The 25,800-nt window shown below is 36.0% G+C and overlaps 1 protein-coding gene across 4 annotated transcripts in view; it reads right to left on the reverse strand.

The window, feature by feature from the left end:
• MACROD2 (mono-ADP ribosylhydrolase 2) overlaps nucleotides 1-25,800 on the reverse strand; it is a 1,000,449-nt gene that overhangs the window by 398,737 nt on the left and 575,912 nt on the right. For all 4 annotated transcript variants that reach the window (XM_088134414.1, XM_088134430.1, XM_088134411.1 and 1 more), the window contains exon 7: nucleotides 10,634-10,664. In XM_088134414.1, the coding sequence (XP_087990540.1) occupies nucleotides 10,634-10,664 (31 nt within the window). The remainder of the gene's footprint in view (nucleotides 1-10,633; nucleotides 10,665-25,800) is intronic.

Raw genomic sequence — 25,800 nt, forward strand, 5'->3', positions numbered from 1 at the left:
ATGGTAAAGGAACTTGGTAAGGCAGCAATGAAGGTTTAAAAAAAATATTCAGGCTGTGACATGCCTATACTTAAAAACATCAGAATCACAATGGAAATGGTTTTCTGTGTGATACACTATATGAAACTGTAAATTGGACTTTGAAGTAGAATAGAAAGAGTACTGACACTTTTACACTTTGGTGTTGGAGAAGACTCTTGATAAAACCATGGATAGCCAAGAAAACAAAGAGATAGATCATAGAACAAATCATTTAGAGTTCTCTCTTGAGGCACAAATGTCTATGCTCAAATTATCATATTTTGGACACATTATACAAAGCCCCAGCTCCCTTAAGAAATCCATAACATTGGGAAAGATGGAAGGAAACAGAAGAAGAGGATGACTAACAGCAAGGTGGATAGACTCAATTACCACAGTGATAGGTGCACTATTGGGAGACCTAAGAAGCTGGGTTGGGTACAGATCATCCTGAAAAAGGTCACTAACAGTTGGTGGCACACAATCAGTCAATCAATGAAAAAATGTAATAAAAATGAAAAAGCAATGAGCAGCAGCAGTTGTTCAGTCTGAAACTGCATAGCTGAACATTCCTATTTGTATACCGTGGGTCAGTTGTAGGACCTAAGTTAAAGCTAGGTCTTTACTTCATGACTGCATTAATGGTTTTCAGTGTTACAGTAGGAGAGCTATGTTATCCTATGATAGCCAAAAATCAGAAGAAATCTGGTGATACCTTTTCAGACTAACAAATTTTATTGAAAGGCATAAGCTTTCATGAACCATTTTCATGTATTTTAATAAAAATAATTCCCACTGATGTATTCTAAGTATGTTATACTAGATATACCTTGTAGGGTGGGAATTAGGGAGTTGAAATCTAAAACATCTGCAATGTGTCATGATAGAGAAGGCTAGGTTTTAGATATTAATGACCTATGTGAGAGCTATTATTCCAGTATATTCCCAGTGAATTTCTCACTTTGGTAATAACTCCATCATACCCAGGATCATTCCTCTATGTTCTCGACCTCTCTAATTATCCCTAGTTTCCCTTATAATCATCCATGATTGCTGGTACAATGAAAAGGGAACATCCTGTAATGCAGGTTGTCAGGCTTTCATACTGATATGTCAATGAAAGTAGAAAGAAAGGAGAAACTAAATCTTAAAAAAAAACTTGAAAAGAAAAGAATGATCAAGTGCATGATTTGCACATTTATTTTTTTTAACAAGTCACTTCTATTTCTTCAGTAAAGAAATGTCCCGAAAATTGTTCCTATTCCAAATTGTAATTTACCAAGTACGTTAAATAAGTAGAGTATTTTAACAGTCTAATTTGTGCTTCTCCTTGACTTGCGAGACTTTTTATTTCCATTTTGTGAAGCTGTGAGAAAGCAGGACTAATAAAAGTCAAACGGTCTTTCCAATGACCATACTAACTCTTAAAATTAATTTACCTGAGTGTGATAAAAGCCATACTTTATTCTTTCTGCCGAATTTCCTTTGCTAATGATACATTAGTTTTTCTTGAATGTCACATTTCCAGATGAAAGGTGAAAAGGTTCACAGGAGTCTAGCCCACAGTACATTAAGCAGGTGCAGAAGAGATAAAGTCAGAATCCACTTCCAGGCTGAAATGACCAGTTGTAATTGTAAGCCAAATCCATGGAGTAAAAGCTTAAGACGCTGCTAGAGTGCATCATTCAAATCCTGACTCGGGAACAGCACCAGTCCTTTATTAAAGAAAACTATGTGAAATGCCATTCTTCCTTTTCTTCCTTTCTCCCATTAATACAGAAGCCTTCCTATCTAATGTGCTGCTAGTGACATAACGAAGTACAATAAACAACCCAAAAAACCAGGATCCTGAGAATTGTTTTAACTACAAAGAGAAATATTGCAAAAAGGCTTGGCCTTGTTTCTTTTCATTTATATATAGGAAGTACTATTTTGTTTCTGGAATATTTTTATCCTGTACACGGCTGCACTCCCGGACGAATAAGAATCCTTTCTCCCCGTTCCACACAAAAGACAAAAGAAGAGAAATGGCCAGCACCATCCCATCCACGTTTTCAGTCTATGCTGCACGCATCTGCAAACAACAGCAGCAAATTGCGACAGAGAATGCTATCCTGCTGTGAAAGCATCATCTGTCAGTTTCTGTTAAAAAGCTTCTGCAAGCTGAGATGTCAGATGTTAGAAGGATAGAATACACTATTTTCACCATAAGGAGCTTTTCACTGTAGGTGTTTACAACTGTACATATATTGTATACTGTTGGTATACGGACTGTAGGTATAAAGTCACTGTATGTCTATGTATGTATTCACCTGAGCACAAAGGGTGGGAGCAGAGTGGAAGAAGAGAATGGTGCATGTTGCTTTTATATGCAGGGAAAATCAAGCCCAGAAATTTTACTACAGGGATCATGAAACTGAGTGAACAAATGTTCACTGAGTTTACTGTACACAGAACAAGTTTTGTATATGCTCACTGCCACAAGAACATTTTGTGCTTCTTAATGGAAAAGTCAAATCAAATCTTTATTACGGTCAAAGACCAGCATAGAAAAATCATCTGACTCTCCTCTTTGGAAGAATGGTTATCCAAACATTGGAGTATGCTTCAATATCCAAACTAACTTTGTACCTTAAAATGAAATCTGACATAGAATTTACTTTAAGGTGGAAATCATTCTGGATTATCATTTACTACATGGATTTGTACCCCGTTCAAAATTTGAAGTTTTTTACCTACAGAATTTGTACTTCAGTTTCGTGGGGTATTTAAAGCAGAAAAGATTCTTAGTTTCTACTCAATCTTTATTTATTTATTTCAATTTCAATATATTGTTGAATATGTTAATGAGAAAATTCATTTCTATCACATTCTCTGTTGCAAGGAATCAGATTCATTATGCTAATAAGATATTTGGTAAAACTCATATAAAAGATATGAAAAATTAGAAGAATCATCTGTATATTGCAGCTTATAATTTTATGTGGTGACTTATACTGCAGTGACCATGGTTCTTGATATTTATCCTTAATAGTGAGTTTTAGCCATTTAGACCAGTATATTATATTCAATCATTCACAATTTACTAATGACATACCAAAAAACTATAACTTCCTTCACATTTTTAGATCCATTTACTCATTTGTGCTTGATTCTTTTATTTTCTTTATCTGATTTTACTTGTGTTTATTTATATACTTTCTCTAAAAACTTAAATTAAAAAAAAATCAGGTTTACTGATAAGTTTGCTTGTAATCCTTCCTTGGCACAGGGCTTGATATACCCAATACTGCAAGATATGGTGAAGCAAGAATACAGCCAAAAGAAAAACAGAGAACCAGCGAGCTTCAGCATGGCACAAAAAGTCTAATTTTCTTCCAATTTCAGATAAACAGGTGAAAAACCAGAACAACACCAGGTTAGCCCTGAAAGCAAGCCATCATGGGAGTGGGTAGGTCCAGGGCCCATTTGGGAATGGCACTAAGAGTACACATGAAAGAACCCTAGATTCACACATTGTGGTAAGCATAACATATACATGAATTTAGCCATCACTATATATAAACCATGTTCTCTGGATTAGTGTTCTGTGTATCAGGAACTGCCACCATAGCAAACATCTGTTTGCACACCCCGTTTGGCATAAAGTTGCACTAGATTTTCCAAATTTTGCTCACTGTCATTTCTTGTACCCTGTTGATCAGAGCTCTGGCAAATACCTTCCAGGCTGACTTAACAAACAAATCCCCCATACTTTGTTTGCTGTTTGTTTATTTGTTATATTTATATCCCATTTTTCATTCTGGAGCTTAAGACAGCACAGATGGCACTTGTCCTTCCTCTTTTTCCCCACAACAACCATGTGAGGTAGATTGAGCTGAGAAAGAGTCACCTAGTGAACTTCCATGGAAGAGGGTGGACCAGAATCTGAATCTCCTCGCTCCCAACCCAACATGTTAACCACTCCACCACACTAACTGTCAGTTTTGCATTCCATCTTGCTATCTTTTCCTTTGTAGGGGGGCAATAATGAAAGCATTCTTTTACTTGTCAGATATGGATGCTGTCATTACACAGACATTTAAACAAGCCACACAGCCATTCTATAAACAAGCCATATCCATAGTTTAATATTTCACCAGTTACACTATCTACACCTGCAGCCTTACCATTTCACCTTTCTGAAAGCATGCATGAATTCCTCCTCCTTATTTTTCTTGATTACTAACATTTATAGCATTCATTTCAATTCTACTGTTCAATATATCTTAATCATTTTCATACAATTCTCTTAAATAGTCTTTCCAGCATCCCCTTCATTTTCATCCCAAACTATTTTCTTCGAATTTCATTCACTTTTCTACAGGTTCCTTGTTTAGCCCTTTCCACCCACTTCCAAAACATTTTTAAAATAAAATATTTCTGCATTTTCTTTTCTTCTTTTTAATCTTAACTTTTCTAGTTATCTCTGTCTACATTCTTTTTTATCCATGTGCATTATATAATATCTCCTCATTTTTGCATCAATTATCCTCCATAATGAGTATTTTTCCCCATCCGGAGTCTATTTCACCACATCCTTTCATCAATCATCCTTTCTCATACTTCTTATTAGCATATGTCCATGTTTTTCTTGACACTCTGTAATATAATTCTTTTTACTCTGTAGCAAACAGCTTCCACAAACTTTCTCCACTTTCCATTAATTCTGTTTGAAAATTAAACTGTCTTCTTTTTCATACAAGACTCATACTTTCTCTTTCCATAGTTATTCTACTTTCACTCTATTTTATTTCACTTCCTATTTTTGATTTCATACTGATTTTCTCAAGATCCATTCCTGATGCTACCAAATAATGAACTATTCCATATTCAGAACCTATAATCTATTATCATTCTTGTATCCCCCACTTCTTCTCTCAATATTTCATCATAAATAATCAGATCAAAAGTTTTTGATTAATTCCCTTTCCATAGTTATATATGAACAAACTTATGCTTAAACCACGCAGACTCTTTTCTAAGCAGATGCTCACCAGTTGCTATTCACATTCATTCTTGAGTCTCCAAATGCCCAATTGCTTTTTCTTTACTGTCTTGTCTTGTTCCCATCATCCATTCTTGTCATCGAACAGAATAATGAATGTTGTACAATTTTTCACAAAACTCTTTCCTCATTTTTCCATCATCACCATTCACTAATGTGTAACTTACAACTATCACTAACTTAGGAAATTCTATTTTCATATGCACCCATGACAATCTAAATAATACTAATTAACAGTTTCCGATATCCATGTTAGCCTTTTTATTCATAGTTAAACCTACATCATTACTTCCTTGCATGTATTCATCAATGCTGCAAGATTAGAACACTTTCATTCAGATTTATTATGTCCTTCCCCTTTTTCTTACTTTCGCAAGAGACAACAGATCTGTTTTTCTTTCTTTCATTTCGTTTGTTAATTCATGCTGTTTACCATTTATTCTCCTTACATTACAAGTCACTATCTACCATATGCCATGGCTGTCACCAGATGGGTCCATAGTTATTGGCCTCTGCTGCCCATCATGTCTTTGACCAATCAAAGCTTTCACATAATGCTTTTAAGATAGAGGACATCCTGTGACAAATAAATCTGAATTCCTAATTTGCTTCAGTAATAAAAATAATAGGATATTATTTTTTCTCCTCACATCCAGTAGATGTTCAGGACATATGTAGACATTTGTCTTCCTAGCTTGTGGTGAAGAAGAATGTAGTATAGTGTGAGAATAATTTATTTATAACAAGACTTCCTATGGATTTTGAAATTTAGAGTTAAATGATAGGGAAACTAGAGTGCCAATTTATTTGGCAGAAAACACAAATTTATAGCATATGCATTTTACCATTCAGTAAAACTAGAACAAGAAGAAAGTTGCCCATCAAAGTACTGAATTTAATAGCTTTAAACTTCTTTTTGGAGTCAACTTCTGGGTTAAATATATCTTATTAATGCTCACTTTAGAGGGTGAGAATTAATCAGTGGACATTCTGGTAATCATTTCTAAGCATGTAGGAACTATTCCAGAGGGAAACTGAATGAAGGAACACTCTGGAAGACGGGCAGCACACAATTCAAAATCAAATCACTGTTAAATAATGTATGCGACACATTCTTACAGAGTATCTAATAAAATTACTGAAATACTTTATTCTAATAGTCCCAAGCAGCAGCAACATGAAATAAGAATTTCAAAATCAGTCAATATATTAATCATTTCAAAAAACTATTCTAAAGAGACTCTTAAAACTGTTTTCTCACGATTACACTACAGCACTCTTCATGTTAGATTGTCTATCATTAACCCACAAAAGGGAACCCATACAAAGACTGGTCCCATCGCTTAATTTTGAAATAACTTATGGAGTAACCAACCATCAAAAGCTATACCCTCCAACCTCCTCCTGAACAAATTTTAGGGATGTATGAGTGTTTGTGTGGGTGCAGAAGATATGAATGAGAGTGGACATACACTCAAATAATGATGAATTCCACTTGTAACTCTGCAGTTTGTATAGAGGTAGAACATGCATAGAGTGAGGCCAATCCAGATTCTCATCTAGATGTTTACTATATTGCACCTTGTTGTATGAGTAGGATAGGGAGATGATAGTAAAAATCTCCCAAGCTAAGTTCACAAAGAGAAACTTAAGGACTCATAAAAGCTCGTCTGAAACAAACAAACAAACAAACAAAACATTTTAAAGCCTCTGTAACTCTTTTCTGAGAATGAGGTCTAACCTATAGAGGAAATTCCCAAGGAGAGAACAATATGTTCTCCTTGTGCAGTCACCTAGCATACTGAGATGAAAGGAAATGGGGTGGGGGAAAAATCACTGATTCTACATTTCCCCATTGCTGCATCAATCAATCAGGAAAAGGAAAGGAATGCTTTGAAACTGTGGCTGTTTTTAAAAAGGGTGTGTTGAGAGAAATAGGCAGATTTTCTTTTTAAGCCCTAGCACTGTATCAGAAAACATGCATGTACACATCTCCTAGATTTTTCCAGTTTTCACAGATGATTTTAGATAATTTCTGATTTGATCTGAAGTGGATACTAGATATTCTGTACATCTTTAAGAAACACTGAAAAAGCTGCATGGCAGTTGCCTATTTACTGATTTATTCTCATTCTATTTCAAAGATAGCTATCTGTCATAAATTTATGTTTTCTCTGTGTGTTTTATGCTATGAACCAACTTGCATTCATCTAACCAAGTAGTCAGAAAGACACTAAAAATGTTATAACAGTATATGAAAAATACTGGATCTCAAAAAAGTACTATTTAATTGCCAAACTGAATTACAATTATTATAACAAAAAATCAGAGATTAGGAAACAGCAAAATGGCAATTTTGATCAAGGTTTTTGGACAATCAAGTATAAATAAAATGTGAACAATAAAAGAAGTACCAGTGTTTGGCTCTTTTTTACAAATTACAGTCATCAAAGTGTCCTGCATTTTACAAGTTTAACTACCTTATAATCTTCTGACTGTCTACTTCTGAAAAGAAGGTTGTGGAGTTTGATGCATTCACTTTGTCTATAGAATTCTGAGGGGATAGATAATTTTATCCATAATGAGAAGATAATGTCCCTTTACATTCTGAGAAAACTGAAATCAAAATATTGTGATTTAAATACTTGCTAGTTCTATAATATTCTTAAAAACAGTGACATAGCTTTTGACCATTAACTAGAAATTTCATATAAAAGATAATTTTTTGTGTCTCTGAAAGTTTAGCTTAATTCGTATTGTCAAGAAGCACTAAAATATTGACATAATAGGTTTGCTTATGTTATGTCTGCTGGAAGTTAAGGATATGCAACAGCTTGGGATACCTTTTGCCTTTTCTTTCCATTCTAGTACCATTAAGAGGAGAGTGTGACATGCAAGCAACAAAGAGATGTTCTGGATGTTCTCCATAAACATTAAATTTGGGAGCACTGACTGTGGTTCTATCATGTGGCAACCAAGTTTCTTCTCACTATCCCTGAAGCCTTGTGACCTGCACATCCTGCCTATCCACTTGAACTCTCATATTCTAAGCAAGTGACAGAAATATTCATGCAGTATACGCATATGAAACCAGAAAGAAATATTACTATCAGGTATGAGGCCACCGCAACTAGCAATGCGATCTCTCTCAGGCCCCAAATATTTCAAGATTTACTATGGCAAGTTCACCCTTTCATCAGAACTTAGACTGACTTTAAACCGTCTAAAGGACAGTGATAGCTAAGGAGTATTAGCTATGTTTGCTGCCTTGAGTTGACCAAATATTAAACAAAATATGGGATAAAAATCTGGATGATGATGATCACGATGATGATGACGAGGTTCCAGATAGTTTCATAACCTTCTAGGAGACAGATTGTTAAAGCAAGGACTTTTGTTCTATGCTCTCTTTTGATGGTATTATTTAAATAAGTATTATTTAATTATTTAAATAATAATTCAGGAAGTTCCAAAGTTATCTCATTTAGCATTTGTAATTGGAAATTCTTAACCACAAATGGCAAATGAGATTTATTTTTTTGTTTGTTTGTTTGTTTATTTATACATCAAATTTATATCACTGCCCAACTCCCCCACAAGGAGGGACTCTGGGCGGTTCACAACCAAACAATAACTTTGGAACTACCTGAATCATTGCAGTCAAAATTATTTACAGTCAAAAACCACAAATGCTTAAAGAGTAGGGCAGTAATTTCATTGCCTCATTGTATTCATTAGTTTTATTCCTACATACCCATTTCTCCATCCAGGGAAAAATATTAAAATTAATTGACATACCTAGAAAAGGTATAAGAGAATAATCCTTTTGTTTTTCTTTTTGTTTTAATTTCAGGACCAAATGCAGAATAATATTTTTTTGTTGTTATATTAGCAATTTAATTTCCAGGGCTCACCAGGGAAACATAAAATAAATTTTTCATCCTGCATCTAGCATACCTTTTGTAAGGATTTTCCAGTGGGGGTTTCTATTGATTTACACTGATGTATAAAAATCATCATCTTTCTTTATTTCAACCTTTTAAATTGTTATTAATGCTATCTATACAGGGGTTCTTCAAATGTAGACACATAAAAGTCTCTTTTTTACTGAGGTGTCTTGGCATGGGACATACTGTATATGATAAGCTGCTTCTAGGTTTTAATAGCTATATAAATCATTTAATTAGGAACATAAGGAACTCAGAGAATTGGATGATTAGTTTTGGATGCTCACTTTGAGAGGAAATCAGACTTTTTCTCCCATTTACACAATTACAATTCTATAAGAATGATAATAAAAATACAAAAAATATCCTTTTAGCTAATCATTGGCTGGTATTTTGCTTTGATTTTTTCCCTATCTTTTCTGTCTCTCTTGGGGGAAAAGACTGATTGAACTATAGATGTAAAGGCTGAGAGGACTTTGGAGTTCATATAGTCCAGGTCCCTACTCAGAGTAGTACAAGGCAGTATGAAATAATTTCTGTCCTCCAGGTTTTGTTACTAAACATAAGATAGTAATCACAATTTCAGTTATTTCTAAGAACATACTTTTCCACCAGAATGCCCCTGTTATCTTGTACAGCTAGAAAAATTGCTTCAGATTGACCAAATCACGCTTAGTCCATGTAGCACAGTTCAATCTACTCAGACTGGCAATGATAAAGAACTCCAAAAGCTTTACTAGTTCTGGTGTCCCATATTGTTTTAAACAGAAATGCAAAGGATTGAAGTTGAGACTGTCTGCAGGCATATCATGTGCTTTATGACTGAGTCATGATTCACATTTCATTCATTCATTCATTCATTCATTCATTCATTCATTCATTCATTCAATTTATATAGCTGCCCATCTCACATATGTGACTCTAGGCAGCTTACAATAAAATAGATAAAACAGATAAAATACATTGTATGAAAAATAAAACACTTAGCAGCCAAGCATCATTAAACAACTATCAACACAGCCAGGAGATGGGCTCTGAACACACACAGGGCTCTAGGCTCAGGCACAAACCAAGCTTTGTAGACCTTACAGAAGGCCAGCAGGGATGGGGCTAATCTAATCTGAGAGGGGATGATGTTCCAAAGGGCAGGTGACACAGCAGAAAAGGCTCTCCTTCTGGGCTCCGCCAGCCAACACTCCTTAGCCAATGGGAAATGGAGTGTGCCCCTCCTGCTGGATAGGGTAGGACAGATAGAGACAACTGATGCCTCATTTCACTCATGCGATTGTATGCTTCAAAAATACATTATATACATGAAACTCACCAACTTGTATATATTGAGCCCTGTTCACATCAAAGGAATGGCAGTTCTGAATCCAATCCAAACTATTTATTCCTGGCAGTTTAAATTGTAATTGTTTGCAAGACAAGACAATAGTATGAGATTTCATTAAGCCTGTACTTTTCGAGCACAGCACAGCTTACCAGCATAGAGTGCTCTACTAATTCATGGAGCATCAATTAAAACAATAAAAGGCAAAGAGGAAAATCATTGTTTAAAGTTGATACTTTGTCATAAAACTTTGTTATACAGAACTTCACAGTCAGTTTTACATACCATAAATGCCTGTTGAGATACATGGGAAAGCCTGCAAGACAAAAAGAAAAAGAAAAAAAAGATGTAAATTAGATTTTTTTTTTCTTTAGAACTATTTATTATACCAATGATTCAGTACAAGGAAACTATAAGCTGCTTAGTATAAAGAAATCTCTACATTTAAGTCAGCAAGGTTTGTGAAATACGCCCCAACCTACTGAAAGAAGTAGTAGTTCAAGAAATCAGGAAGTCATTGCCAATTTTCTTTGAGAACTCAAGGAGAACAAATAAGGTCCCACAGTACTTGCGGGGGGGGGGGGGGGAGTTAAACTTTTAGTACCTTGCTTGATATGAAAAATGGGAGGGCTGGGGAATGTGGGTTTGTTTTTAATGAAATTGTCTACAATAACCAAGAAGCTTTCAGTATAATTACAAAACAATGGATTTGTCAGCATTTAGAGGAAACTTAACTTGAAGTTATCATTTGCTAAGAACAAAAGAAACTAGTCTTTTTCTTTCACAGGATAATCCCTAACCCTAACAGGAATACAGTAGTTATATAATTCAATTTTCAGCAATCTTTCTGAAGAAATTCTTATAATCAAGATGAGGAATATTTATTTATCTAAGATATTTGCATCCTGCCCTTCTTATTCCAAAGGACAGCTTTCCCTCATACAGTATTTTTTCATGCAATGATTCTGTGAGATGGAGGAGTCTGAGAGGGCGCCCCACTTCAAAAATTAGATGACATAACACAGCCAGAAGATAACCCTATTCTTATTGGCCAGATTCAACAGGCTTTACACATTAGGAGGAAATTCTGAAGGAGGAAGGAGCTTCAAAGGTCCAACCTGTAACCAATGGCTGGAAGGCTTCATTAAAGGTCTAGGGTTGTGGATGACCTATCCTTAGATGTGATTTAGTCCTCAGATATCATTTTACCTGAAGAAGACAGCATAATGGTTTTTCTGAGGCCATGATACATTAATTATTTATTTATTATTGTGTCATATTTATACTATGTTTAGTTTTAATTTTATTACTGTTTTGGAGGTCTGAAAGGTGCTCAGAATCAGGCATGAATGGAGTAGGATATAAGCCTGGTAAAAGAAATCAATCAGTCAATACACATAGAAATTAATTTTTGAAACCAACCAGAAAAGGACCATTTTGGAGAAATACAAGAAACTGGCTTTCATTTAGCTGAAGCTATTGACTGGAGAATAAGTGAAGAATATCTAGCTTCATATACTGTATGTTGATAATTAAAGAATAGACTTCTATATGTGGTCCTAGGCCCATCCAATTCACAGGGATGCTAGGGCAAACTTTGTATTATAGTTTTAATTCAGCACTTAGAGAAACTTCATTCAAATGCATTTAACATGTGTATAAACTACCGAACAATTAAAATGCCAGCTCAGCATCTTTAAAATATATATAAACCCATGTAAGCATTTAAGACTTTTTAAGGCTCCAGTGACACATTATTCCTGTGTAGGAAAAAATATCTCATTTTTCTCAGTAGAAAAAATTGAACTATAACCAGTACTCTATCCTTTAATGTGTAATAATGAATAAGAATTGCTAATTTTTGTGTTAGCTATTAATAAGTATTTTTGCTTTTGATAAAGCCTTGTGATTACTATTAGTCTCACAAATGTTTAATTTGTAATAGCCTTAGTAAAATTTCAGTAAAAAAATATTGTCAATCAAAGTCTTTTTTCCCCTTTGTTATATTAAGTGTATATTTGAGGCAATTAGAGCATTGAGGATGCCTGACATTGCATTCTGTTTGCTTTTGTGATGACTTTAATATTGAATATTAAAATCAAGATATTGATTTTATACAATTTATGCTTGCATTTTTAAGATCTGGTTGAATTTTTTAATTGCATTACAGGTATTAAATGATACCATACTACATCTAGGGTGGGTAATAAATACAAAGCAAAGATTAGAAGCTATAAAGAAATAAAGATTTTTTAATTGTGGGTTCGTATGTAGCCCAGACACCTAAAAAAACTCACCAAAGTTTGAAGAAAATATATATTCAGAAAAAGGACTATAAGCTGTCATACTGAAAAACAGTCCAGTAGCTAGGGGAAAAAGAAAAATGGAATGCAAAATCCTAAACCCTAAACATATTACATTGAAAACTTCGTTGAAAATCCCACTTGTTATTATAATGATTTTAGCATCAAGTAGAAAGGATTTGTCACAGTCTAACACCAATTTAACATCTTCATAAATTATTTGGATGTGGGAGGTGAAAGTACAGATTCAAAAAAAGTACAGATGGCACAGTTAAAGAATGCTCCAAACTCTTTACAAGAATATACACATATAAAACGTATACTGACATTTCTAAAAGGATAAATGTTCTAAAGACAGTAAAACAAAACATTGAAAAAGGAAATTTTACAATGTAAGCATCACATAGAAAATTAGGAACAATACCAATTGAATGACATTACAACAATCTAATTTTTCAGAAAAAAGGAAGCTTTTTTATCATTCCTAAAGACACTGCATATGTGAATACATACAATGTTTTGTTTGAATCTTATTGGAAAATCTGTACAATTTCAGCCTCCGATGGGGTACTACATTTTCACAGCAGTAGTAACCAAAAGGAGAACAAGACTAATGATGAGAAAAATTGGAAAAAAATGAAATATAAGAGGGAAAGTTGAAGGAGCAAGATGTTATGCTTTGGAAACAAATTAAAGGACAATATGGTAACAGTTTGCTAAAATATAAAAAGCTGTCATGATGGGAAATAGAGAAAAATGGCTTACATTTGCTCCCAAGGACAGGGCAATAGATAATACGTTTGAGGTGCCAGAAGTTGTATTGAAGTTACATATTATGAAGCATTTCCAAACAGATGTTGAACTGATGAAAAAATAAAACTCACAGAATTATAATCACGCCCTTTCCCAAGAGCTGCTATTTAATAGCATCCTAGAATGGCTGTGTGGGTCTAGATGGGAAAGAACAGGCTGAGTAAACCCCAGAAAGATAGAGCTACTGTTTATATATCAGGAATCCTCTAAACCCGTTTTGGCCCTGGACAGGACTGCACTGTCCTTGAAGGAGCAGGTCCATGACTTGTGGTTCCTTCTGGACTGGTGGCTCCTGCTAGAACAGCAGGTACAGACCATGGCCAAAAGAGGCCTTTGTCCAGCTTTGGCTGCTGTGACAATTGCAGTCTTATGTGGGATGGGAGAACCTGACTATAGTGGCTCCTGCCCTGTCATCACCCTATTGGGCTACTGCAACATACTCTACATGGGGTTGCCTTTGAAGACTACCAGGAAGCTTCAGTTGTTACAAAAAGCAGTGACTCGGGTACTCATGGGTGTTTACCAGGGGGGACATATTGTACCTGCTTTGTGGGCCCTACAAAGGCACTACACAGCAAAGGAAAAGTCACACTTGGGGTAAGAAAGTAATCATGCCAGTATGTAAAATATTAGTGGGAAAAATGCTAGGACCAGATGCAGTACAAGAAACTGAAAAGGTTCCACTGTCAAACAGTACAATAAGTAGGTGTATTGATGACATGTCACATGATGCTGAAGAGGTTTTGTGTGATAAACTGAAGAGCAGCTTTTCTATCCAAGTTGATGAGTCAAAAGATTTCACCAAGAAATGTCATGTTATGGCATTTGTAAGATTTGTAAATGATGGTGAAATTCAAGAAAACTTTCTGATGCAAAGAACTACAAGAAACACACAAAGGCCAAGATATATTTAATGTTTTGTCTTCATATTTGGAAACAAAAAATCTGTCTTGGAGGAACTGTGTGGGCATCTGTACTGATGGTGCACCATCAGTGGTTGGCTCCTGAGAGGTTTTGTTTCTCTTGTAAGAAAAGAAAATCTAGATGTTGTCACAGCACACTGCTTTCTTCACAGAGTGGTGTTGGTGTCAAAAACTCTTGGAGATGAAATGGAAAAGTTCTGGATGATGCTACAAAAATGGTTAACTTTATTAAACAAAGGCCAGTTCGCTCCAGAATGTTTTAAAAACTGTGTGAAAACCTGGACAAAGAGCACATAGGTCTCCTGTTACACACTGAAATATGGTGGCTCAGCAGAAGAAAAGTTCTCAACAGGGTTTTTGAGCTGAAGGCAGAATTGCAAGAATATTTTTGAAAAAAATAATATTCCACATTTTGCTGAGTGCTTTGAAGATGGAGAATAGTTGCAGAAGCTAGCATACTTAGCAGATATCTTTCATCACATGAACCAGATGAACAAATCTCTGCAAGGCACTGGAGAAAATGTTTTGACTTCAAGTGACAAGATTCTTGGATTTAAAAGAAAACGAAATGTTCAGAAAAATCATGTTGCAAAAGAAAATATTGAAATGTTTCCACTCCTGCTTGAGCTTGAGCGTGAGGAAGGATACCAAAAAGTCTCAAATCTAATTGAAAACCACCTGGAAGTAGTGCAGAAAAAAATTTATCAGTACTTTCCCTCCCTTTCAACACAAATGTATGACTGGGTGAGGGATCCTTTCTCTGCATCTTCTGCTCAGCCTGAGAACTTCATTTTGAAGGAAGAGGAAGAACTTTCTGAGCTGCAGTCTGATCATACACTCAAGATGAGATTCACTGATCTGCCCATGGACAAGTTCTGGATTTCTGTGAAAGAAGAGTATCCTGCCATTCATAGGAAGGCACTGAACATTTTGCTGCAGTTTTCAACTTCTTACATGTGTGATCAGAAATTCTTTACAACAAACTGATCCAGCTTACTGTGCCTGACCATACCTGTAGGTGGATAATCAGTTTTCTAACAGGTAGGAAACAACACGTGAAGTTAGGCAAAACTACATCCAGTACCCGGTTAATCAGTACAGGTGCCCCTCAGGGATGTGTGCTTTCCCCGCTGCTTTTCTCCCTTTATACCAATGACTGCATTTCAAAAGACTCTTCTGTTAAAATCTTGAAATATGCAGATGATACAACTGTCATTGGTCTAATTAGAAATGGAAATGAGTCAGCTTATAGACAGGAGGTTCAACAACTGGTCTTGTGGTGTGGTTGTAATAACTTGGAATTGAATACACTTAAAACCGTGGAGATGATTGTAGACTTTAGGAAGAATCCTTCTAATACTCCTCCCCTTACCACAGTCGATAGCCCAGTATCAGTGGTAGAGTCCTTCAAGTTCCTGGGTTCTATACTTTCCCAAGACCTGAAATGGACGCTTAACATTACAGCTATCATTAAAAAGGCACAGCAAAGGATGTTCTTCCTGCGGCAACTTAGGAAGTTTAAATTATCCCAGGAGCTCTTGGTACAGTTTTACAGGGGAATCATTGAGTCTGTTATCTGTTCCTCTATAACTGTCTGGTTTGATTCTGCAACCAAACAGGACAGACTCAGACTCCAACAGATAGTTAAGTCTGCAGAAAGGATAATTGCAACCCACCTGCCTTCTACAGAAGAACTGTATACTGTGAGGGTCAAAAGGAGGGCAGAGAGGATATCTGCAGACTCTTCCCATCCTGGATATAAACTGTTTCAACTTCTTCCTTCAGGACGGCGCTACAGAGCACCATATGTTAAAACATCTAGACATCGGAATAGTTTTTTCCCTTGTGCCGTTGCTCTGTTAAATACTACATGACTCGATATGTGCTGGACAGTGGCTTCTCCCTTTGAAAAAGTTATTTTACTGTGTAGTGTTACTGTTACTGTTTATTATTTTTCTGTTGCTATCCAATCACACTGTTGATCTTGCTGTTCGTCACCGAAGACAAATTCCTTGTATATATTATATTCTTGGTCATTAAAGTATTTTGTATTGTATTTGCATTGTATTTGTATTGTATTTGTATCAAGCTTTTGCTTATTTAACGGGCATGAAAAGCAAAGACAGAAATTTTCTTATTTCATTTGAAGATGAAATCCGTGTGTGCTTATCTCAGGTTTGGCCTGGAATTGAGTATTTGCACAGAAAAAAAAAACAAGCATAGGTTTCACATTAAAGAGGTAAGTTTCATTCTTTATTTTTAGTTCAAGAACACTGTAAGTGCACATATACAGGCCTACCCATGAAACAAATATAATAAATTTGTAACTTCTGGCCTATATTTGAGCCTGAATGTGCAGGGATTCCCCGAGGCCTGAAAAATATTTCAAGGGTTCCTCCATGGTCAGAAGGTTGAGAAAGGCTTGTCTAAACCCTAAGAGGCTTAACTGTTATAACAAGTAGGAACTCACTGTCCAGTCTCAGGAGAAGAAGAACAATAAAAATAAGAAAATCAGCCAACACTATGTCCTAACCCAACCAACCACAGCCTTCAGCTCTTCCAGAAATGTTAAGCATAGGCCCTACCCACCTAACCTAGAAGAACTGAACTCCCTGCAGTGTGGGAACAACATCTGCAGTACAAATCCCCCTCATTTTTGCAATGCACATTAGAGCAGATGCACTGTCATAAGCATTTGAACATATGAACTGCAGGGTGTATATATACATGAGACAGACTGACTGACAGACAAAAGAGAATAGAGGTATTTTTTACATTTTGTTTGCTGTAGCTGCTATTTGATTTGGTGAAGGGTGTGTATGTCTGCTTTTGATGAGTGTTGACTCCTGGTGACTGCCTGGACAAGTCCCCACAGTTTTCTTGGCAAGATTTTTCAGAAGTGGTTTGCCATGGCCTTCTTCTTCCTAGGGCTGAGAGAGAGAGACTGGCCCAAAGTCACCCAGCTGGTTTTATGTCTAAGGGAGGACTACAACTCATGGCTTCCATGAGTTTCTAGCCTGGTGCCTTAACCCCTACACCAAACTGGCTCTCTGTGGTATCTTATGTAGCATGAATTTGGTTTGTCATAATAGAATGGGCAAGGAATTTAATGGAAATGAAAACCATAAAGAGATAGGATCAAGAATTTTGACCAAAGAAAGGAGTTTATCTTGGTCTCCTCTATGTGCTTCTCAAATTTGCTCTAGAAAGAACATCTGATTCGTCAATAGTGCCCCTTCCATAAGAGGAAGGATACAACCAAATACCTTAGAACCAAATCAACTAATATTAATGTGTCCAACTTCCTAGCACTTATTCACTTCAAAGGCAAACGTCAAACACAATTTTATCCCACTTTGGGAATTTACTACCTTGAAAAGAACTGTGTATTTCAGTGGTAGTATAATTTGCCCGTATATCAGAAGAAGCTCATCTTCTACTTGCTTCCCTGAGTATTTAACAAAATATGCCCTTGAAAGAAAAGTAGGAACTCATGAAAGCAATATAATCCAATAACTTTGTCTGCATTTCTATTATCTATTAGAGCATTTCCCTCGAAGATAAAGTTCTAGTTTGTACATTTTCCCAGAATAGATTTACAAAGAAAGTTGTGTTATTCTTTACAGCCACATGCAGACAGATGGAATTTCAAAACTTAAGTATCAACGGGAGAAAAATTAGTGACCCATGTCCTCAAAGGCCAGTGTAGATGATCATTATGATCCCTTTGGAAGTAAAAATCTATGAAGTTCTTTTTTAAAAAATATTTGCCTTATTCATTTGCCACTAGTTTTTCTCTGTCTTTCCATTACCCTGAACACAATAGTTTATTGACGTTTTTCTACAATAATAGTTTTTATCTGCTTCTTAATATATATTCCAGCCCTCCCACAATAACCTTGAATTCTTTTTTCTGCAAAACATTTAAGTAATACCTTTGACAAGAGATATCAAAACTGATTAAATTTCTAGCTATTTTTAATGCTAGGAAGGACATTATCAGTGGCCGTATCTCAAATTAATTTTCAGTTTATAATCCTCTTCCTCATAGAAAATTATTATAGCATAAAAGCAGCAGATATAATTTTGCAAAATATGTCACAGCTGTTTTTTCACTGCTCAAGGGAGACCCATGACTAAAAAAGCATGTAGACCAAATTTCCTTCTTCTCCTTAGGAAACAATTTAGTCTAGATGCCAAGCTAGAATTATTGGCAGGACAATAATATGAAATTCTCACTGTGGATGTTGATACAGTCTAGTATCAGCTTATAGATAAAAGACCTAGGCCTCCAATATTCCCATATTTGTCGTTCTTTCCTGCACATCATAACAGTTTCACTCTGAGGCAAAATTCAGTCTCAGTAAAAAAATGGCTGACTCCTAGCATTGTGAGGTAAATGACCCTTGCATCAAAAGGAGTTGGATGTGCCAATCATCAGGCTGCATGCAATACCCTGACTTCTAAAATATATATTTGGTTAGTGTAGGACTGACAAAACACGCAATTGACACTTCTCTTTTTAAAAAGGAGTGGTTCTTTCCAAAGACAACAACATGAGTAATTGTTGTTTTCATGCACTCTTCATATAATCAAGTCTTCTATCTGAACTGGGCGTAATAAAGAACTGAATGGACTAGGAATTGTGATGACATTGGCTAACAATCTAAGTAGATACTTAAAAGTAAGTTCTTAATACAGCCATGCCTCGTTTAGTGACTACCTCAGTTTGCAACCATTCACAAATATGATGGTAATAAACAGTAATAAAAAAAAATCATTTTCTGATCAATGTGTGCATTTAGAACAACAAAAGCCTTCTGTGTGAAACTGATCAAAGTCTGGTCAATTTCAGGCAGCAGCTGCCAGCTGGTGAAAGGGTTCTAATTAATTAATTAATTAAGGTCACAGAGCTGAGATTGTTAACTTGTGATTAGCACTTTTTAAGGACATGCTGCACTGCAGGGAAAAGCAGCTCAAGAAGAGATAGCTTGTTTAAGCAAACACTCCACCCTTTTTAGGCCCAGCTGAAGAACAACAGGGAAACAATCCAGCCAAGTTCAGTTATTTATTGCTTACACCATATAGACAGAATCTTGCCAAACTAAATCTAAATGCTAACCTAATAGATATATTCTGGGAAAATCTAGGGAGTGGCTATCTTAAATCTTCCCACCCTCCTGCTCTGGACTTTGTTGCCTCTTGTCTCCCCCTTTTCCTTCCTGGAATGTGCTCCCTCCTTCCTGAGAACTGGGTCTCTACTGCATTCCATCACACCACCTCTCCCTTCATAGATACATTCCATCACAGCCCTGCAAGGGGGCAAAAAAAAAAGGGGGGGGGAAGCAGATCAGGCAAAAAAAAAAAAAAAAGCAGGTCAGGCACAGGACACTGTACAAGAGACCTTTATCTGAATGAGATGGCAGCAACCAGTGATCTTCACAGCATCTCTCTCTCTCAGTCATGTATTCACTTAGTAACCATTTCATTTAACGACAAAGTTGTTGGAACAGAACACGGTTGCTAAACAAGGAGAGGTTGTACTTAACTGTGTACATAGAAAATAGTACACAGTATCAAGGAGGTTAATTTCTCCACGTTATACAGAAAATATGCCCATGTGCACACTACATACAGGAAAAAAAGACAATGCTTCGTGGTGAATACAGATTTCAAATGCATAAGATTCCAGATTCCGTCCATAGAAACTCCTATGAACAGGGATCTGTACTCAAGAAACTGGGAAAGGGAAAGAACTCTGTCTGGAAATCTAGGCTGCTTCTGTTTCTATTACAGAAGACAATTTATAACCAGAGGAAAGGATATAAATTCTGCTTTGGAGATTATAAAAACACTTGAAAAAATAAAGTGGCTTGTAGAACATTCAGCTGAAATCCTTGTGTGTAAGCATTCCCCAAAGGCCGCTATCTAGCTTCTACTTCAACACTTTTTAAGAAGAGCATCTTCATCCAATTGGTTCCATTGTTAAACTTTAAGATGTTTCACCTAATGTTCAACTGAATCTATTATCCTGTAACTTAAACCCATTAGATTTGGCTAGGCTTTCTAATGCAGCAGAGATTAAAAGTTTTCTATGTGAAAACCCTGAAACTTAAAAAAAAATCATACTGTTTAGCCTTCTGCTCTCCAGCGGGGTAAATATACTCAGGTTCTTTCATCTTTCCCCATAAATGTCTATTCCATAAGAAGATCATTGCAAGGATAGATACAATATACTTAACAACATGTGTGAAACAGAACATAAGGTGCTATGGAAATAGGTAAGAGACAGCTTAAAAACTGAAGCAGAAAAAAATACCCAACATTTCAAAGAGCGAAAGATTAAAGTGGTTTTCAAAAATGACAGTCAGGGAAAGATGGAGGATGAGAGTCTTGGGGAACAAGAATGGCCTGTGACAACTGAACACAGGCCTTCAAATTCAAACAAGAAAGAACAAGGAAAGCTGTCTCAAACAAGAATGTCAACAAAGTGAGGGAAATAACAGGAAAAGAAATATGAGAGAACTTTTTGGAAGAGAAATCCTAGGAAAATTGACAGCTAAAGTAGGACTCAACAGTAGCAGTGGAAGAAATCTGATAAAGACAAACTAGATTAGAGGAAGATGGAAATACTATATTGAAATCCTTTTCAAACAGTATTATAGGATGGTACAAATATTTCAGGAGAAAGAATATTTTCAGAAACCAATTCCACTAGAAAGTGATGTACAAGAGGCAATAGTTGACAGATAGGAAAGCAAAGGCATGACTGAGATGCCCATTAAACTATTTAAAACTACAGGAGAAGAGGCAGTTAGTGCTAACAGCAATATGTCAACAAATAGAGATCTGTGTGGCTTAGAAATTAGAAAAGATCAACATATATGACTCCACTGAAGAAAGATGCAAGAGAACGTGCCATCACTGAACTCTTGCACTAATTTCCTTATACCAGGCAAGCTTTCCTGAAGATCTTACGAAGAAGAACAGAGCCCTTTATGGTGAGAAAAATGCCAGATGAATAGGCAGAAGGGCACATGACCAGATACTAATATAAGATGGATAATGGCACGGATGGATAAGAAGGTTTATCTTGATTACAGATAACATGTCGGAATGTCAAATATATTAAGGTTAATGTGTATGCCAAAATATCTGATTATTCTTTTGAAAAACTTACAATGAACAAATTACTATAAGAACTAGGTTTAGAGAAAATACAACAATACAGAATAGGGAAAGGAGTAAGAAAAAAATATTGTTACCATATTTGTTTAGCTTGTTCAGCAATTATAAGAATGGCAGGATTCTAAGAGGTGACAGCTGGAACAAGGGTGAACACTAACTCGTCATGATATGCAGACTACACCACTTTATTAGTTGAAAATAAAGACTTGGAAGAATTCATTATGAAAGTAAAATGGAAAGTTTAAAAAATGCAGATCAATGTTAATTATTAAGAAGACAAAGGTTAAAATCAACCAGCATGTTTTCTGAACTCAGAGATGACAGTGAAGAAGTAAAGGTAGATAGCTCTGTGGTCTAGTGGTTAAGGCTCCAGGCTAGAAACCAGGAGATGGTGAGGTCCAGTCCCACCTTAGGCATGAAAGCTGGCTGGGTGACTTTGGGCCAAGCTCTCTCTCTCAGCCTACAATCTCATGCTCAGGTGACAAGCTGGTTGGTCAGTTCCTGTCGCAACCAATGGATCAGCATCTGCAGGAAAACACTAGGAAGAAAAAATAAAAGGAATAGCTAGACAGGGACAAAGATGGGAAAATAAAGAAATTAATCCTAAGTGGAAAGTAATGATGAACTGAGACAAGATCTTGAAGAATAACAATACTTCTATTACAATATAAACCAGCATAATTAAATCAGTGGTTCTTCCACTGGTAATCTTTGGCTGTTAAAGGGAAAGAATGAGGGGAAAAAAGATAAATGTCTCTGAATTATGGATCTGGAGATAGTTACCAAGAGTAGCATGGAAGGGATGAACTGATCCAAGCAGATGATGGATTAGGAAAAACAACTATGCTGAGCAAGGTTGATTGAAGTAGAAAAAGGGAAGACAACAGATAAGGTGACTGACTGAGATCAAGATCATTGGATTCTCTCTAGAAGAGCAACAGATGATTGCTGGGACAAGTTGAGATGGCAGACATTTACCAATGCTGTTTGTTGCCAGGGGTTAGGCCTGACTTGATAGGGTCTAATTAATTAATTAACTCTTAGATTTATGGAGAAATCTCTAATTTGCATTATGTATTTTACAGAGATGATCACTTCGAAGGCTGCAGGGCCATACTATTTATATCATGGCCCACTATGGAACTTCACTGGCAAGATACAACAGCATGTAATAATCTGATTCTGCCTGAAAAGTTTCCTTGTTGTCTTACTTCTGTTGTTTTAAATTATGGTGTTGATCTTAACTATGGAATGTGAGCAAGCTATTTTACTGTTACATAACAGTTGAATCTTATTTTATTTATACATTTACCAAATGTTAGATGCCCCCTACTCCCAAATATTTCACACCATTTATGAGCACTTTGCTTTCTCCCCAGTGGCTCAGTTTATTACCCATACACACAGAGAGATACACTTCTCTTTCATGGAAGTCTACATGCATCTATATGTGCATGTCTATACTGCCATCATACCCTTATAGACAGCAAGTGCTTCTGTCCAAACGAAGAAGACATTTCACATTAAACCTTCTTAGAGTTGCTTGAACTTACTTGAAGCAACCTGCTTAATTTACAGAACTCCTTAACAAATTCCATTTCACCTCTTAAGAGCACCTCATCAGATCTTTGCTAGGCACCCACAAAGATAAATAGAAATATGACTCTCAGATAAATATTTGCAGATCTTGCTACCAGAAAGGTCTTCCATTTCTGTAATGCTTTATTTATACAACAGCAGAAGCAGAGCTGCTGAAAGACGCTATCCCAGGAGGTTAAAAGGGCCAGAAGTATATCTTCAATCATTCATTATTCAAACAGATTTAATGGAGACTATTCCTTTCTATTCTCTGAACAGAGTTCTACTAACAGGAGGAAAGAGAGAAACTGAGAATGTATTTTTCTTTATTTCATCTAGCACTATTAAATAGACAAGAGTAAGGCTCTAAGGCAGAAACCAGAACAGGTTTCTACAAGGAATACTAGAAGAATTATGTTTACAAAATGTAATTTCAGCAACTTTCTCAAAGGACTCTTAAGTTATGCAAGCTTTTATTTTATTTTTTTTGACAAGTGGATTTACTAAATATCTCCCAGCAAAAGTATCACTGCAATGCAAAGAATCAAAAGCCTGTACTTCTGATTAACAATTCTTCCATCCATGTATCATTAATAAAATGAGAGTGCTGTTTTCCTGACAAAATCTTTTCTTATTTATTTATTTAATCAATCAATTTGAATGGCTGCCCAACTCAACAAATAGACTCCAGTACATTTGTAAACTCACAATGGCAGAAACCATCCCTACAGAAGTTCCTATTGGTATCACATAGAAAGCATAGCCCCTTTGATTTCTATGCATCCAAGCTAATTCCAAAGAATTCCTGATGGTTCCGTATCAACTACTTATGCTGTCAACAATAAACAAGCAGTAATGTTCAATGTAAAACACAGGGATATACACTGTTTAATTCCTAGTACAAAACTGATTGATTGATTGATTGATTGTATGCCATCAAGTTGGTATCAACTCTTAATGACCACAAAGTAAACACTTCTCCAGGATTTGTCCCCAACCTTCATGTTGTCCAATGGTGCACTAATTGCCATTATAACTGAATTCATCTACCTTGCTGTTGCTCATCCTTTCTTTCTCTTCCCTTCCAGCTTTCCCAGGATTATGGACTTCTCAAGACAGCTGAATTTTCATATAATATATCTAACATATGATAATTTGGGCCTCAAGTGTCAGCTTCACTAGGTAGACCACACCAGGAAATCAACTCCACAGAAAGGTTAAAACTACTTTTATTGAGATTGACTATAATAATCCCACTGTTCTGGACTTAAAAAAACATTTCAGCCCCTTTTTCCTAGGTAATGATTCCTGAATATTTCCATCAAGGTCATCTTGAACTCTGGAAGGATTTGTTCTATGATCTATTTTTTTTGTTTTTTTTGTTTTTTGGGGGGGGGCTATCCATGGTATTCTTGAAAGTCTTCTCTGACACCAAAGTTCAAATGTGTCAGTACTCTTTTTATTCTGCCTCTTCAGAGTTCAACTTTCACTTCCAAAGAATATCACAGGGAAAATCATTGTCTACATAATTCTGATCTTTGTAGGTATAGACATATCCCAGCATCTGAATATCTTTTCCAGGGTCTCCACTGTGACTCTACCAAGCACAGCATATTTCTTGACTACTGGTCCCCTTACTGTTGATAGTCGATCCTATAAGGCAGAAACTACTGACCACTTCAATACCTTCATTTTCAATTCTAAGGCTGGTTGCTGTACCTGTTGTCATTATTTTGGTCTTCTTTAATTTTAGTCCCATTTTTTCATTGTGCTTCTTGACTTTTATTACTAGAGCTTACAGATCGTTTATATTTTCAGCTATTGGAGTAAGTGCAAAATACAATGAAATTCACTTTCTCCTATAAGAATCATATTTTTCAAGATTAAATATTATATCTGGAATGCTTAGAAAATGTTACCAGAACAAAACAAACTGTATCTTCAGGGAAGAGATTTGGATTCCATACAGTGGAAAATATATTATTACAGTTTGTATTATATGAAAAAAACCTGTTAAATACAATCAAGATTCCTATAATCTTACAAAAAGAAATGCTAATGTATTTATTTTACTAGGTTTGTGCAAGTTATCAAAGAAAGACTACATTTTGACGAAGCTTTGAACAAATCCACACAGACACAAAGTTGTTTTGTGAAACAATAGAGGTCCCTTTGCTTCTAAGGCTGAAATGCTACTTTGCTTCACCCTACTTTGGAACCCCCTGCTTTGGGACTTTGGAAGACCTTATGCTGTGGGAGAAGCTGAAAGTCACAAGTGTTGACATAGGCAGCTTTATAAATTTAATACATAAATAAACCTTCTCCTGAAGCAATGACAGGGAGTCCCAACTGAGTAGATGCCTCCAGCACAGATTGCAGGAATCCCACAGCATACATTGGGTGTAGTTAGCCCAAAGCCCTATTAGAAAATGCTGAGAGTCTCCAATCCTGGCACACTTCGGGGTCTCCCAGGCTGGGTGACTCTGGCCTGTGCTATGGACCACAGAGAATCCTATAAAGTCCTGAAGGGGGAAATACTCTTTTGTATCATTTAATTCTTTTCCCATGATAGCTGAAGTATGCCCCACTGGTTGTCTCCAGCTGCAGGCATACTTTTAGGGGTGTCCTTTTAGGCTGCTGATCTCCT

Source organism: Python bivittatus, unplaced genomic scaffold, assembly GCF_059951505.1.
Source record: "Python bivittatus isolate LINGU-HERP-01145 unplaced genomic scaffold, Pbiv_v1 ctg000020_np1212, whole genome shotgun sequence".
Classification (NCBI taxonomy): domain Eukaryota; kingdom Metazoa; phylum Chordata; class Lepidosauria; order Squamata; family Pythonidae; genus Python; species Python bivittatus.